This window comes from Rattus rattus, chromosome 3, assembly GCF_011064425.1.
Source record: "Rattus rattus isolate New Zealand chromosome 3, Rrattus_CSIRO_v1, whole genome shotgun sequence".
Lineage (NCBI taxonomy): Eukaryota > Metazoa > Chordata > Mammalia > Rodentia > Muridae > Rattus > Rattus rattus.
This window is the reverse complement of record NC_046156.1, coordinates 74,160,098-74,177,907: the sequence shown is the minus strand read 5'-3', so window position 1 is coordinate 74,177,907 and position 17,810 is coordinate 74,160,098. Positions and strand designations below refer to the sequence as shown.

The 17,810-nt window shown below is 42.8% G+C and overlaps 1 protein-coding gene across 3 annotated transcripts in view; it reads right to left on the bottom strand.

The window, feature by feature from the left end:
* The window catches only part of Rapgef2 (Rap guanine nucleotide exchange factor 2), a 214,608-nt gene that overhangs the window by 149,326 nt on the left and 47,472 nt on the right, over positions 1 to 17,810 (bottom strand). For all 3 annotated transcript variants that reach the window (XM_032898223.1, XM_032898222.1, XM_032898221.1), the window contains exon 2: positions 2,231 to 2,301. In XM_032898223.1, coding sequence (XP_032754114.1) covers positions 2,231 to 2,301 — 71 coding nt within the window. The remainder of the gene's footprint in view (positions 1 to 2,230; positions 2,302 to 17,810) is intronic.

Genomic DNA, 17,810 nt, shown 5'->3' with positions numbered 1-17,810 from the left:
CACCAAATGTGAAAGGAGAAGAAAACAACTTAGCAATCACCATGACGACATTTTATCCATGTGAAAACAGCAGCCCAAGAGATGTGGTTAAGCAAAAGTGGATGAAATCCCTGAGAATCAAAGAGTGTAGCAACTAGGATTTTGCTATTTCTTAATGATCTCGATGTGTCTATAAAATAATAATTACTAGCTCATAATGCTGAGGAACATAATGGACTTCAACAGGATTTTTGTTTGGGACGCTAAATATGTCTGGGCACATATGTCAGTGGTTGAGTTCCCCTAACACAGGTCCAGAGTTTGAGCACCATCGGAGCGGAGAGGGGAGGGATCTCAGCACTAAATATCCCCCAAGTGCTCATGTGACGATTCTGTTCTTAAAAGCTCTCTGAGCTCTGCTCCTTACTGCCCCATTGCTTTACTCAGCAAATATGCGACTCTTAGCCCGTATGGATTAAACATCACAAAAAAGGCTAAAATTGTGTTGAAAAAAATATACCTGAAGGTTTGAAGAGTTAAGGTGCAAAGTGTGGGCTCTAAGAGCAATGCAGAGAGAGGCACCTGTTCAAGTGTCCACTCACTTTCCGGCCCAAGCCCAATCTCACTTGGAGCCTTTTACCTTCTACATTTGCAAAGCTGAAGTAAACGCAAATGAGTGCCAGCTGGCCCGTCCCTGCCAATCTAGGGTAAAACCTACTTAACACAACTCAAAGGAAATAACTTACCTCAAGAAAATATGGGCATTTTCCCAGAAATGGAAGCAGTTTAGTGGAGCCAGTCAGTGGTTTACATGAACCTCTTCTGCCACAGAACTCATCTATGACCTTGTTCTAAAGCTATACTCAGTCTAGGCTGTTTGCTCTGCACATGTAGGAGCAGCTGGACATCTGAGGGGCTCACCCGTGTACTAATGCCAACAAAGCTTTGAAATGCATTCTAAGGCTAGACTCAGTTGTTATACTCTTGAGCTAGTCAGTATTTCTACCTAAGAGTCACCTTAGAAATGGCAGGAAGTAGGTCATTTTGAAGCTAGATGGTAAGTATGTGAGTTTGGTATTACTCTTATTTTTTAATTTCTTCCTTAGGAAAACTGTCCTCACAAAACATCTAATGAGCCCAACCATGGTGGAGCATGCCTTTAAATCCCAGCACCTGGGATGCAGAGGCAGGTGGATGTCTGTGAGTTCAAGGCTAGCCTGATCTACAGAGCAAGTTTCAGGACAGCCAAGGTTACATAGGGAAACCCTGTTTTGAATAAAATAAAATAAAAATAAAAAGGAAAAGAGAAGGAAAGCTAAACACTTTAAAAATTGCTAGCGCTACAATTTTTGAGTTATCTTCAAAAATCCCAGGTTTGCTCTTAAAAAAAAAAACCTGTCTAGATTTTTAAACACTTAATCTACAACTGAGTTTAATTTAAATGATTTTCATTAAAAAATTAATTTCAGAAACAGTCAATCCTCTTGATACTTTTTCAATTAACAGACAAATATGAAACTGACATGCTCACAAATTAATTAGTGTTTAAAGGGTATTCCTTTCATAATTAAAAATGGCTGGCATCACAACTAGACAGAATGGAAAGAAATAAGACCTCGTTATATGTTAGTTGGCAATTGTCTTCACACAGTTCTTTACTTCCTATTGCAATAAAAACCAAGTCACCTCTTTATGATGAAATTTGGGTAACTATAAATGAAACTATTTAATTATTGTACAACGCAAGCGGGAAGATATTTATATGAGCACACTCCATTGGAACCAGTGCGGTGTGACACTGTCCTACCCACAAAGGAGCCAGCTACGTACTGAAGGCAGTAAGTGTCTCCTTCAGAGACCTAAACCACACTAAAGCCATGAGCCTAGTCGCTTGTTGAACATTTTAAAATACATCTGAGTGCTAAGCTGTAGACAGACACAGACATGCATATAAAGACCAGGAAGAGCAAACACCCCCTTTCGGTGTCCGTACTGAAGCTCGTTACTGTCAAGAAACAGAGGCAGACGCTGGAGTGCAAGTTCAAGAATCTCACTATACAGAAACGCTGAAATACATGTGATGCAACTGAGTTTAGCCTTGCAAAGTGGAGAAGTATCAAAGCCAGCGCAGGGGTTACATCAAGCAGAGTATCCACAGGCAACATTTTCTCTAAGCTCAAGTCTTCCTAACAAAGGAACAGAGAGGCCCACAGCATTCTATCATGCTAAACTATTAAAATTGCATACACACCTTAGCTGGTGCTCCCTCAGGTTGGACAGCGCTTCCATACCATGTAAATAGGAATACACTATTTCCAGGTCCTGTTCCAAAGAAAAGAATAGGATTAGTAGGCTTGTCAGGAAAACAAGTTTTGTTTTTTGGTTTTCTTTTTAAATAACATGCTACAAATTAAACAGTAGGTACTTTAAAATATATATATTTTTTACTTAGACATTAAAAATTAACATTTTCAAGGAAAAGCCAGCATGTCCAAATGCTATCCATTACAACTGCCTTCAGAACATACACAAAACCTATTGAATTATAAAGTAATTCAATTCAAACTTATGACAGCAATTTCTTCACCAACTTTTCTTTATTACATGTTGTCGGCTACTTACATCAAAATAGCAAATACAGTATTTTCCTCTCAAAGTATGGGTAATTATTAATATGATTATCAAATGATTCTCAATATTAATGTTATTTTACAATCACTAAAAAAAATCAGGTATGAACTTAACATTTAATACTTAACAAAATGATGTCTCATGTTTAGATTTAAAATAAAGAGAAAGAAATGTTCTCTTTTTTTTCCTCTAGCCCATGATAAAAGAAAAAAGGTTCAAAGTCATTCATGGAGGATCAGAATAGGGAAAAATGCAGGGACCTGTTTATATTCATTTATGAAGAGGCAGAAAGGACCCAATACTACAAGATTCCAGTCTAAGCCTGGGTTACACGGTTCATGATAACAAGACTAGAAATAGGAATCTTCTCTAAATCTGTCAAAATCTAAAACAAGGGAATTGGAAGGTGTCTGCAGATTAAACTTCCCCCTTTTAGGCAACAGCTGTACAAGGTGAAAACTCACTACAAGTCACACAGCTCACCCTTCAGGTCAAGAAGACCTACATGTATGCAGGATAGCCACCATCACGTGTCTGCCCACCGAGCTGCCTACATAACTCTCACAATCTGCCTGATAACTATACTGCTTTTCTCTAGGGAGATTCACAAAACGACCCTCATGCATCGTCCAGTGGGAGGTTCACATTGAGTGCCCAAGAGAGTATTAGAAAGAAATAAGGCTTTGAATTCAGGTCTAGAAAAGAGAAGTCCGAAAGAGATGTCACAGAAGTATGAACTTGGGTCACAGAGACAAAACCAAAGAGAAGGCAGCTGCCGACTCCCAGCAGAGCTCAAGTCTACAGTAGCAAGTGCCTCCTCACATAAACTCCAACAAACCAACACGAGAGTCTGTGCACTGACAGACGTGCACTTTACTAACCTGTCAGTTTTATAATACAACAGTTGTCTCACGCTCATATTTCTAAATAAGTTGTGTCATATGTGCCATGTATGTTGTATGATGTATGTGGACTTAAAAAGTTAAATCAGTGTGTAACACATAAGTTTAGAGCATATATATATGTATATGTATGTATATATATATATTCTCTATAATTACCACCAGTGTTTATTTATCTTAAGACAATATCCATAACTTGTAAACAAAGAAGAATGGAATATAGTCTCTGACATGAGAGAATGTGTTGGCACTTGTTACTGAGCCTGCAGCTCCCAACACGACGACTACAGGAAGGGAGTTACAGACCGACTGTTTCACACTTCTAATGCCTGGCAGTATTTTTTGAAGCAGAATTTCCTTCTAAGTTAAACACCACACATAATCATCATGTTTGTGAGGGTTACTTCTAAATAAATACCACTCAAGCAATAATACATGGTCATAAAATTTTGTTTGTTTAATGTACTTGGGGGGGGTGTTGTTTCTTTGTTTCAGATATTTTTTGTTTTCGTTTGTTTTGTTGTGCCTCATGTGTGACTGCTGTATTTTATGTGGATGGGTGTTTTCCTTGCATGTATTTATGTATACCACAATCTTGCAATATCCATGGAGGCCATAAGGAGGCGCTGACTACCCTAGAATTCCAGTTGCAAATGTCTGTGAGCCACAGGAGGTGCTGGGTATTGAACTTGGTCCTCTGCGAGAATAACAAGTGCTCTTAACTGCTGAGCCGTCTCACCAGCTGTTTCTTGTATTAACAGACAGCAGACTTTTGTTGTTTTTCAAGACAGGGTGTCTCCACGTAGTCCTGGCTGTCCTGGAACTTGCTCTGTAGACTAAGCTGGCCTCAAACTCAAGAGATCTGCCTGCCTCTGCTTCCTGAGTGCTGAGATTAAAGGTGTTCACCACCACAACCCAGCTCTCCTATTACTCTTAGTAAGCTATCTCAAAAGCAATGTGTTTAAATGGTCTATGCTCAAGAAGCTTATTGTAGGATGACAGAGTCAGTCTACTTGTTCTCCTACCTGAAAGCCGATGTGTTGTCTAGCTTGAACTAGATACCTTAACAAGTACTTTCTATATGAACATTAGTGCCTCCCCAGCTGCCAACTAACAAGCAATGTGTCACTGAACCTTAAGAACACAGTTTGGTGTTCATCAGTAAACCTCCGCTCTTAGACAGAAAGGAGGGAGGGAGGGAGGAGGGAGGGGGAGGGAAGAAAGATAGGAGGATGGATAGACAGATAGATAAAACATGGCTACAGGTAGCTACAGAATACAAATGTAAGGAAGGAAGGAGCAAGCTGCGTTTGGGGTTTTCTCAAGCATTCCTTTCACCAGTGACTAAGGACTGTAACTGAGATAACCAGAAGGCAAGAGTGGGACCCTTTTTTCAAAGTCTGCAACATCCCAAAGTAAAACATTATCCAAGATACACACGGAAAGTATATTTGTGGCTTCTAAAGTTCATTTTCTCAAAATAGAGTCAGCAAGTGACGTTAACAAACTTCATAGAAAGCAAATGCAGAGGCCTAATCATAATCACCTAAAGCACTCCAGTTCCCACTTTCTCAGGAAACTGATGGGCCAGCTGAGACATTCCCACCCTCCCCAACTGTGCTTTCTAGGACAGAATCCACAGGAACATTAATTACTATGGACATAAGACCCTTTTGAAAATGTAAGCTACTTTCCCTAAAATTCTCGGGACTCTGAGCATAAACAGGAACTCGTAGCATAAGCAGGAAGCAAACTTTTTTTAGAACAATAACCTTTCCTTCTACCCTAGGAAGGACATCCGGTTCACAACAATAGATGCCATTTCAAAAGAGATTAAAGTTATAAAAGCACTGTGACCAAGAAGACAATGAGATTGACAGGCCAATTGGAATTAGTTTTCCCATGACAAATAAAGTCTCCTTTTTAAAAACAAAGGCATCCCTAAATACTTTCTTCAATGGCTGCAAGCACAGGGGATCCCCACAGGGAAGAAGACACAGACGAGAGTCTCCACACCCAGAGGTCTGTACTCCTTTCTGGGGACGAATTCTCAACATAAAGGAACAGCACAGCAAATAAACAGTTCACTTGATGCAAGCCTTCAATGTCTTGTGTTTGCTAGCACCAGGACTACAACAGCAGCAAACAGCACATTTTAATATGACCTTTGGCACACTGAGGGAAAGAACTCCCCCACCTCCTGCCTATCAGGGACTGCTGTGCATTTGTAATCTCCAGGGTTACAAAAGATAGGAGACGTTGATGATTAAAATGGATTACATTGTTAGTAAAATGAGTTTCCTTTTAAAAGGTTTTGATGTGTATGTAAACACCTTACTGTGTGCCTTAGCATATTTAGAAATACGCAGGCTCCTCTGGGCGCTAACTCAAGAGAATGAAGACCCAAGATGCTGTGACAATGGACAAACCTGTGACAATCTAGAGCCAGATGAGCCAGGTGATGAATGTCTGTGGACTTGAGCATAAGGAGGAGAGAGAGACAAGCACTTGCTCAAACAGTGGTCACAGGCCAGGAATTGCACAAATGGCAACATATTCTCCCTTGGGGGTCCTTCAGATATAAATGTAACTTATCCTTCTGAGCAAATGCTCACAAGCAGTGATTGTGAGAGCTATGTCTCCAACGTTATTCATGAGGAGTATAAAAGCTACGTTTTCAGGGCTCAGGCTCCTGTCCACAGCCAAATGGCAGTGCTGCAAAGTGCCACATCTCCAAGATGACAGCTCAGTTTGTAAGTTTTATTTACAAGATCCCTAGTATCTCCACACTAAACATATGCAACGGCTATTCTAAGGATGAAGGGAGAGAAAGAATATAGTCCTTGGGGCCCATTCAAACCCCACCTCTCCTTCCCCAGCTGTATCTGACCCTGGAATGTGATTGAGATCATATTTGTGAAACACAGTAATGAAAGCACAGTGCAGGCTGTGTGGCCCCAATTGTACATAATTCCCAAGGCACACACCATGCCAAAAAAAAGTAATGGTTTATGTAGGAAATCAGAATGACTACACTCCTGGTATAAAATCTAAAGTGTTCCTGAAACATTTACATACATCAGAATTTTCACAATATATTCTTTTAATCTGCACCTCTACACCCCCAAAAGTCAAATGAAATATTTATAAGCCTACAAAGGGCCCCAACAGTTTCTCTGCCTTTTATTCTGTCTTGTTGCTTTTTGTTGGAGACAGGATATCACTGTGTAGCCCTACCTGTCCTAGAACTCATTCTGTAGAACCAGGCTGGCCGTGAAGTCACAGGGATCCTCTGCCTCTGCCTCTGCCTCTCTCTCTGCCTCTCTCTCTGCCTCTCTCTCTGCCTCTCTCTCTGCCTCTCTGCCTCTCTGCCTCTCTGCCTCTGCCTCTGCCTCTGCCTCTTGAGTGTCCTGGGATTAAAGTGGGCACCACCACACCCGACTTAGAATTTTCTGCTTTTTAAATTCTAGCTTTTAACTACCATTGTCATTGTCATATAATTTTGGTGTTCAGGACTGAACTCAGGGCCCCATACCTGAGCATGTACTCTACCTCTGAGCTAAAACCAGATTTTTATTATCAGCCTCAAAGTGAAATGTGACCAACGTACAGTTTATCATCTGTAATCTCTCTAACTCCAAATGACTTGGTTGGAAAGAGAAGAAGAAAGAAATTCTTAATTTTTTTCAAAGCAGCCAGCTAATTTTTCCTCTGATATAAACCAACTAGGAACATGTTTAAGGCTGGCAAAGCAAAACAGCACACTGCAAGATTTCCTCTCTGGCAACTCAAGAGTGTTGTGTAACACACACACACACAAAAAAAATGAAATTTGCTTCTGCAGCTCAGCATTCAGGATCCCTGGGTCCCATCTCTGGCATCAAAATACACACTTGCAAATTCTTCTTAGAGCCCTACATGAAAGCCACTAACTTGAACCACAGACTTTTACACACCACACACACACACACACACACACACACAGACGTGCATGCAAAAATATTTACATTTTAGTCTTTTAAATGTTTAAGGTGTAAGTCTCAAGCTGCACTACAGACGCTGAAACTCTCTCTGAAGATCCAGACTTCTTTCCTACCATTCTTGGATATTTTTTCATCTGAAGGTGGTAACTGAAATTCAGGGTGGTATGTGGTTTCTTCTAAAACTCCCTTCTAGGAATAACAGTTTTAAGGCACCACTGTATTGCCCTGCATAATTCAATCCACAGAGCAGAGCAGCTCCACAGATGAACACCCTTGTGGGCAGTATTTCCCAAGGCGTGTCCCACAGAAGCTAGTGCAATACTGTACACATGATGTCTCAGAGGTCCACAGAGCACACTGCCGTCACACAGGAAGAGTCCAGAGACTTCACCACAGCGAGGGAGCGACCAGATGTCTGAATTGGGTGAGGGCCCTACCCCTGGCAGGGCAAGTCTGCACCTTCCCAGTTTATCAGGCAGGTCGCCCGCCCCACACTGCATTCCCCATTCAGGTAAAACACCGACGACCGGCTCTTCATCTTTTCCTTTCCTCTCCATGACCAGGGAGGGGCCTGCTAAAGTCTGTGAAACACATGCTTCTTCCAAGTGGACAGTGAGCAGGGGGGTAAGGGGGGACACAAAGAAAGAAGACAGTGCCGTCTCTGCTAAGGTGCCATGTGCTTCCTCTAGCACTCTGGAGACTGGTGGGGAGAAGTCGGGAAATGGGCCTTCAGCATCTTCAGGGCTTTGGGAAAGGCCTTGTAATGGGCTGAGACAATCCTTGGGATGGCCACAAGGTGGCAGAATGGATCGATAGAGAATGGATCAACAGCCCTTTCTTGGGACTCAAAACACACACACACACACACACACACACACACACACACACACACACACACACACACACACACACACAAAACTTGGTCACAAATTCAGGTCTCTGAGGATCACGAAGAGAACAATGGTTCCATTGTCAAAAGCCTCTGCTGGAGGACACTTCCACTGGTCCCCTGTGTCGAATTCCTAGCACCCCTGCTGGGTGATAAAAGGATTAAAGTATTTTAACCAGCCTCTCCACCCGCAGGGGCTGATATAGCCCAGAGCAATTAGAACAAAAGCCTAGGTCACTACACCACAGAGGGGTTTCTTGCCACCCAGCCGCTCACACCCTAGGGACATGACAGCACACTTGAAATTAAAAGTTAGGAATGCAGACCATGGGACATAAGATGTTTAATAAAATTCTTAAATATCTATTTTAACCTAAATCATGTGAAAGCAAAATACTGTTTTTCCAAAGTTACTAATTAACACCCAAAAGAAAAGCAATCCTCTGGGGTGGTGATTTCATTAAATCCATGTGGAAGCCGGGGAGGTGTGGTAACTGTGGCACCTATCTGAGGCCACCTACCCTGAGGCCCTGTTGTGTGTCAAGGCTTATCTCAAACCTTGGATTTTTATGACATGTGGGTGAAGAGCAATGTGCAGGTCGCTCTGTGGTTAAAAATTCCTTGGATATTTTCCACAGAAAAAAAGCAACCTTGACTTTTTTTTTTTTTTAAATAGAGGTTGTCAAAGTATGCAGGGGTATGGAGATTGCTCACATGGGTATGCTCCATGCAAACCTGACTACCTGAGTTCAATTCCCAAGACCACCCTAGAGATGGTGGGAAGCCCTACCCCACAAGGTTCTCTCCACAAGCACGCACCCACTCAGAGAATAATAATACAGCGTTTTTAAAGTAACCATAAAGTAATGACTACCTCCTTACCACAGAAAAACAAACTGGGCCTCCAGATTGCAAGGAAATTCACCCTTGTCCCATTGGACTTGAACCTGGTGTTAGGGACCTGAGACCAGCCCTGTGTCCATCGAGAGAGAGGAGGCAGAGATAATGAGACTCAGGAAGTCTCCCTTCTCCACGGCTGATCGCTCGCTGAAGAAAAAGCAAGCTCTAGGTGAGGCAGCTGTAGCAGAAGCCACCGGCAGGCAGTTTTGTTTATAAAGTGTGCATTGTTGTGTGGGTAGGGAAAATCATGTAAGCAAGTTATCCTCACTTCTGAAGACGACAATTTCTCTTCAGAAAAGAAAATTTACATTTTACCAAAGAAATCCATCCCGTGGACCAATAGGTGCTCGAGTCAATGGCTGCGTGTAAGAGTCTGTGATTACTGCTTCCAGCAGCAGCCACGGCTTCCCCCAACCTCAGTGGAGAAGCAAGCTTCACATCCGATACCTCACTTCAAGGTATTTTAATGTGAATTCGAACTTAAATGTCATGAGAATAAATTAACAGAACTGAAAATCTATCTGCATTCAACTGTACTCTCCATCATTAAGTTATCGTTGGTTGATGAACAATGATATTTTCGGTTGACATTTAAACATCTGAATAAGTACAACCTCCAAAAAGGTCAATCGGCCTATGTATACCTAGATACACACATGCACACACACACACTCACTCCAGTGACTCCTGGTCAATCCTTAATTCTTAACAGTCAACCAGACAACAACCTCCACTCAACAATTAAAACCCTTGGCTGCTACACTCGAAGTCTGGTCTGGCGCTCATTACATCTGGAAGACCTCTCTGGGTTCAAACGGGCTAAAGGGGTCAAACATCGTGCCGCTGAATTTCTAGCTCTCCCAAGAACTGGGTCCATACATCACCCATAGGATGCCTATGGTTTCTAACAGTCAGTCACCTAACTCCATAGGGTTAATCAGCAGCCCTAGGTGGCAAGCAGAGAGGGGTCTTTGGAAAGGGAGAGCAGGGCAGGCCACTGTAGACAAGCACAGCTCCTTACTGTCTCTTAGCAAACAAATGCACACGCTCTCTGAAGGAAGCAGACTTTAAATATAGAAATCTTCGTTGCTGCCATTTTTCTAGGACAAAAGACAAAAATAATTCAACATCTGTTTTTCCCATCTTGCATGATTTGCAAGGTCTCAAGTACCAATAGTATTACTTATTCCCAAACATTTCATTTCTCAAGCGGATCTCAGAAAGAGGCTATGGATGACAGAAACATTAGATACTGTTCAGGCTTTCAGAAAGTGAGCAGCAATGAAGGAGGCAGCTACATACACACACACACACACACACACACACACACACACACACAGACAGAGAGAGAGAGAGAGAGAGAGAGAGAGAGAGAGAGAGAGAGAGAGAGAGAGATTGCCATTGCCATTTACAGAGGTGAGGGCACTTACGGCAGGGGTTGCAGGTGGACGGGGGGGACCCACTTGATTTTGGAGAATTGGAGACTTTCAAAATAATGATTTTTTTTCTACCCAAGTACTCCTCTGTAATAACAGGTGAGTCGGTTTCTGAAGAATCCCTCCTTCACAGTCATGACTTTGAAATCTCCTTTGAAGCACAAGCCAAACGTTTATCCATAGTCCTGGGAACCACTGCTGTACCTCTCCAGAGGATGCAGTGTGCATGTTAACAATCTACATCTCTGCCAGTGCCTCTTACATGACAGATCTCATCCCACTCATAACTATATCCTATTTCCTAAAACCCCCCTCCACCTCTGAAGGTGACCATTACCAAGATTCTCCAGAAGTCAGGAGAGAGCAGAGAGTCCTTGGAGCGGTGAGTCTCATCTTAGGAAGGCATTCATTCACTGCAGAGAGTATGCCGCAGAGGGAGGAGAGGAGGAGGGCAGATGGCCCTGCTCCACAGAGCCTAAAATTCTCTGGCATAACAAGGTACGAGCTGCTCTGGAACCAGGGCTATAAAGTATGGGGCTTGATTAGTAATAGCTGCTGGGACCTCAGGATCCACACAGGAAGGTGGAAGGGGCAGCTGCAAAGTCTTCTCCTAGTAAAGGACAATTTCAAAGAAGGGCAGGGCTGGGCAGGGCGTCCTGGTATGAGTCTAGGAGAAATTTCCACTACGGTGCTGCAAAACGAGATGACAGGACGGCATGGCAAGATCCTTGAGAGGATAAAACCATATTAAGTTTGAAAAGCACAGCGTCATTTGGGGCTCATAAACTCCCTTCTGTTGCTGTTCCTATAGTGCCCTTACCTGAGATTATTACCAAGTACCCACAGTTGGCCTAATAGCCTTAATGGAGGTTTTCACTTTGGTATCTGGATTTCTAAGTGGTAGTCAGGAAGGTTGCCAGTCTTACTCGGTGAAATTCCCAAAGTCAGGACCTATGTGTGGTCCCATCCAGGCAATCCTATTGATGTGGGAGTTGGAATGCACCCAAAGATGCAAGAATATTTACCTCTGACTCTCTCTCTCTCCATCACAGGCCCCCGGAAAAGCATCTAAGGTAGAGTCTTCCCTCAGAAAGATCTGGTGACTTCTTTTCCTTCTTTATCATTGAGAAAACTTGGAAACTAGTGGTAGGATTCTGACTTTTGGAACAAAATTTTGCAGAAAATTCAGGATGATGTTTCGGTCAGGGTAGTTAATCAGATCGAACAAGCCCTGTCAGTGTGTACTCTCTGCCTACCATACAGTCGGTCCTTAAGCACACTACTGCTCATTGCCACCTGTCCTTGAATGTATCACTCAGTCATGCTTGAGCCTCCATTTCTTTGGGTATAAGCTAAGGAGAACATCAGGGTCCAAGTTACAATTTGCAAACTCGGTCAACAGTGCCCATACTTGTAACAGTTCTGCGTTTCTTTTGTGTTGCTCTTGTTCTGTTTTGGTTTGGGTTTTTGTTTGTTAATTTCTGGCTTTAAAGTAAGATAAATATGCTGTTGTAGCACTGTAATACTGGAAAACTGAGGAGGTAGATGGTTGACAAAAGAAAACAAAACCAGCCTAGAAATGTATCTGCATCCAGATGACCAACTGATTTACTACAAGCTTATCCAAAGCCCCAGAGGAGGAGGAGACTGACATCCATAAATGGTACTGGGAAAATGAACGCACAGGCAAGAAAGGGGAGCAAGAGCTGAGAACACAGTGGCAGAAGGCCAGGTAGGGCACGTGTGCGTATGTGAGTGGATGCAGGTGTACACGCAAGCACAAAATTAGACTCTTCTAAACAAAACAGCTCAAAACAGACAAGAAATTCTAAGACCTGAGCCGTCACAGCTCTCAGGAGGGTTTGTAACTCATAAAAGCACAAGCCACAAAAAACAACAGCAGAGAAATAGGATAACATTAGATTAGAACTCTGCTCAGGGCCATCAACAGAGTCATAGAAATTAAACGCACTTCACAACCACAAATCTGACGTGGGATTAGTATTGAAAATATGCAAGAAATGCAAGTCATAGGAAATAAAAGGCAAGAGACCTGAATAGATATTTCTTTTTTAAAAAAGGATTTATTTATTTTATGTATATGAGTTCACTGTAGCTGTTTCCAGACACTCCAGAAGAGGGCATTGGGTCCCATCACAGATGGTTGTGAGCCACCATGTGGTTGCTAGGAACCGAATCCAGGACCTCTGGAAGAGGAGCCAGTGCTCTCAACCTCTGAGCCAGCTCTCCAGCCCGAATACATAGTTCTCAAAAGACCTAAAACTGGTTGAGTATTTGAAAGACAGGTCTGGTACTACCGGTCATCAGAGGAAAGCAAATGGAAAATCATAAATACCACCACTGGGATGTCGGGAAGGCCATCAGAAGAAGTCAAATGCTAACAAGAACTGGGGAGGAAAAGGGAGTTCTTTGTAGAAAGAAACAGGAAATAAATTTGTGCAGCACATGGAAATCTGTGTGAAAACTCTCATAAAAACAGAACACAACTACAAGCCCCAGCACTGTACATGCAGAGGAAGGAACTGAAGTCAGCATGTAGAGGGGACATGCTCTCTGCAGCATTATCACAAGAGCCAAGGTGTGGATGCAACCCAGCGCTCACTGACAGGTGAGCAGGCAGAAATGTCACAGACACAGACACACACACAGACAGACACACACAGAGACAGACACACACACACACACACACACACACACACACACACACACACACACACGAGGTTGGAAATACAAAGAGAATGGAGTAAAACCCTATCATTTGTAGCAATATGGATAGGCCCGAAAGATATTATGTAAAGTGAGGTAAGCACATGCAGAAAAACAATGCTTTGTGACCTCATGAAGTTAAACTCATGAAGCCAGAGGACAGTTGTGGGTGAGGAAGAAAGGGGGAAGAGAGGCTGGTCAGTTTCAGTCAGATGGAGGAATACATTCAGGAGCTCTCTGCACAACAGGGGAGCTTCAGTTACTAACTGTGTCATGCATTCTTGAAGATCATTGAAATAAACGTCAGTGCTCACCAGGAAAAGGCAAGCATGTGAGGTGGGTGTGTCAGTAGCTTGTGACTTCCTTCATCTGTAACACGCACAACTTCAAAACACACTCTATCAGATCGTACAGCCTTCCCTTTTCAGATGGAAAGTCTTTTACATGTAGAGAACTGGATTTGAAAAGTATTAAATACGTAATTCAATATAATCTGTATCTTTGTTAAGACAGTAGCAGCTTCCACTTCGTCTGAGACTGAATATAAGGGGTTCGAGCTGTGTCTGCCCGATCGCTGACTCCCATTCCTGACTCACCCGTCTGACGTGCTCACTCAGTGTGTGCCCGTGGGAGCACCGCATTAGGATGCTGCCTCACAGATAGGCAAATTGGCACAATGTACTTTGGCCAAAGACACTCAGTCTCTCAGGACTGATAGTAAGTAGATCCTCACCAACAGCTACAATGAGGATAGAAATTTAGCTGTGAATTATGTCAGTAGATGGGAGAGTTTTCTGACTCCCCAAATCCAACCACTGCCCCTGCCTCACACCACGGCCAGCACACATCACAACTCCTACAGCTATTCCACTGCAGTCTTCTTGCCCAGCCTTTGATCCTCAAGCTCCTCCCAAGCACATTACTTGGAGGGGGTGAGGGGGTCGTAGACACCCAGAAGCTCTCCTTCACTTGACTGCTTGATATTGATTACCTCCTACAAATTAAGAAATGGGATTATACCCTGCATGAGCAACAGGTCTTTATAGAAACAAGGTAGTTTCCAAAGTGTATTTTTATTGAGTTATTCACACTGTTAGAAACAAAAAAAAATATGACACTGATAGAATAAAATAATACTAAATTTTACTAACAAATTTGCATGGCCTTGGACATGAAACCCAGCTTAGCGAAACCATGCTGTGCTAAACCTGTAGGAGACCTGGACTTCCAGTGCCCTGTGCCTCTCATTGCCTCCAGGGCTATGAGCAAACTACACACAAGGAACAAAGGAGAAAAGGGAACAAGAGAGGACAGGATTGGATCCTCTCTACTGACTGGTCATCCACAATGACGTTTCTGGTGCTGACTGTGTACAGTACTGACAGCGTGTGTATTGAACGACTGTGTTACTGGATGTGTGCAGTTCTGGGTCCTAACAGTCCTGGGTGCTTGGTGTTGAATGTATGGGCTTTCGAACACAGCTATGTTCTTTTGGATATTTTCATGGTGGTGAGCCTTCACCCTTCCTAGGGAAACCTGGCATTTGAAAATATCCATTCACCCAGAACTTGACTTCATAAAGAAGTTATTTAAATTCATCCAGCTCCAAAAACACCATCTAATAATATGAAAAGGTAACTTCCCTTGGGATGACCGTGCAACTCCGCTAACCCCCAAATTGTTCTCAGCACACCTTGGGTGACAGCATCATGGGTTGACAGACCACTTGGACACGTGACAAAGTAAAAGAACAGCACACACGTATAGTCTTAACTTTCAACTTTCACTTCATTATAGCTGATCCAAATTAAAATGCAACCATCATTAAACAATTAAATACACTCTCCTTGTGTTGGTGTATATTTATTATCTACTTAAACTCAATTTATAAAGCAAATAGTTTTATTCCTTATTCTTCTGAAACAAGGGATCTATATTATATACATTAACCTCTACAAACACACATTTTACTCAATGCAATGATCTTGTAAGTAAATCATATAAAAACCCGAAGTGAAAAGGGGGTAAGTAGGCTGGGCCGCAAACTCTACACTCTACCTCCCAAATGCACAGGATGCTTCTCTACCATTTGTACTCTGTGCAAAAATTAAATTCCTATACATCAAAACATGCAAAAGTACAGAATCAGTGATTTTTTTCCTCTTGTATCTCTTTAGTGTGTCTTGTCTGAAATGTACATCATTTAAGCAAACAGACACTGCACATGAAATTACACACACAAATTTTTAACCTATCAGTGCTGATCTCTGGTTTTCTTCCCAATTCCCACATAAACTGTAGCTGTCGGAATCAATTAGCATACAGAGACGAAAATCGCTGTCTATGATAATCTATTAGGGAAGAATCAGAGGAAAAAGCAATCACGAGGGGAAGTATGTGCAGCTGTGCAAAGAGGGCGAGGACCGTCAAGTGCTGAGCAGCCATCCCTGCCCCTTTCACCTTCCCGAGGGGCTCTTCAATTAAAGTCCACACAACAACAAACAGCCACTCCAATTCCCCCACCTTTGCGCAGGTCCAAATGTCCCACCTGTTGCTTTCATACTCGGTGGCTTTTTTTTTTCTTTTACTCTCATGTATCTCCTGTGGTATTTCTCATCCTTGGAGGCGTGGACAGTTTCAACATAACTTTTTTTTTCCCTATCATATACAACAAAAAGAGTAAGAAACCCAACCCAGCATTCTGGGCTCTTTCCTCTCTCCCTGCATTTCCCTAAATATTGGCTGTTACTAAACAGGCATTCATCAGTGTTCTTCCCAGCCCCAGACTCTCCCAGAGGCCCTACCCACCCACACCCCAGTCCAACCAGACAGGACTCAGCCTCTGAGCCCTAACAGACTCACCACTCCTCCAATGTCCTTAACGTTTATTTGTGCATCATACATTCATGTTTTATGGTATTTGTATTAGTCAGGGTTCTCTAGAGTCATGAAACTTACGTAATGTTGCTCTATGTTGAGGGAATTTATTGTGATGATTTACAGTCTGTAGTCCAACTGACCCAGCAACTGGTCAGCTGTGAAAGGGAAGTCCAAGAATCTAGTAGTTGCTCAGGCCCACGAGGCTGGTTGTTTAAACTGGCCTTCTGTAGAAGTAGGTTCCAACAGATGTGCTGGCAAGTAAGTGCAAGCAGGCAAAGAAGAGTGAGTCTTCCTTCTTCCAATGTCCTCACGTAGGCCTCCAGCAGAATGTGTGGCCCAGATTACAGGTGTGGACCATCACGGCTGGATCTGGGACTTGCTTTGTCCCAGGCTGAACCTGAACTCAGAGATCTGCTTGCCTCAGTCTCCTGGGATTAAAGGCATGTACTATCTTGCCTGGGCCTAAACTTTTCATGGCCACTGTGCCTCAAGATCTCCATGTCAAGATCCAGGTCAGAAACTAGTGCCTTCCAGCCTCAAGATCTGCATCACTGGTGTGCCCTCCAATTCTGAATTGTAGTTCATTCCAGATATAGTCAAGATGACCATGGAATGGCCATTACAGTATTTTTAACTTATATATGAAATATACTAGGTCTAAGACAACACAGACACTACTTGATGACGATCTTGTGGGAACTATACTTCATATCTCTCTTTACTCCCCATGTCCCTAGGAAATGTCTAAAACTGCTGAATTCTGGAACTTAGGCAGTTCCACAGCAAACAGTGAGGCTAAATTCTCTAGTTTGGCTGATCCCCAGGAAGATCAGCAAAGTAGTAAAGTTATGGTTCCAAGACAGACACAATACACCCTGGGCCAACACTTACTATCTGTAAAACAAATGCATCTTCCTTCTAGTAGCACGGAGATAACGTGAACTTCTTGAACTTGGAGGTAACCAATTAGGCTAGACTCTTGTTTCCTGCACCATCACCTCCGTCCACTAACCCCTACCCCCACCCAGCTTGCACCAGCAGGCCTGACTTCAACACAGTGCTGGGCATACAAGCTCCATGCTTCCTGACTAGCTTCCGGCTGGACCATCTCCTCAGCAACCCTACTATTAGTTACATAATTCAACTGTTTTTTTTTTTTTTTTAATTTTTTCCAATATATCCACTGTGAAGAATGACTGATGCTCATCCAATGTGCTACAGTAAAAACACCTGCTTCTGTGCTCAACCCAACACGAATTCTTCACAAATGATCCAACCAGAAACCTTTAGGCAGAGTTGATTCCCAACTAGAAGCTTCACCACTACTGAATAGCATTCGTGGTACTAGAGCAGACTATGCACAGTACCAGGAGAGAAGAGAAATCGTGACTATCACAGAGCTGTGGTTCTAAGAGCCAGTCGTGGTAGATGTACCAAGGAAACACCTTCCAGACACAACAAGGCTAGTGCACATATGAACTTG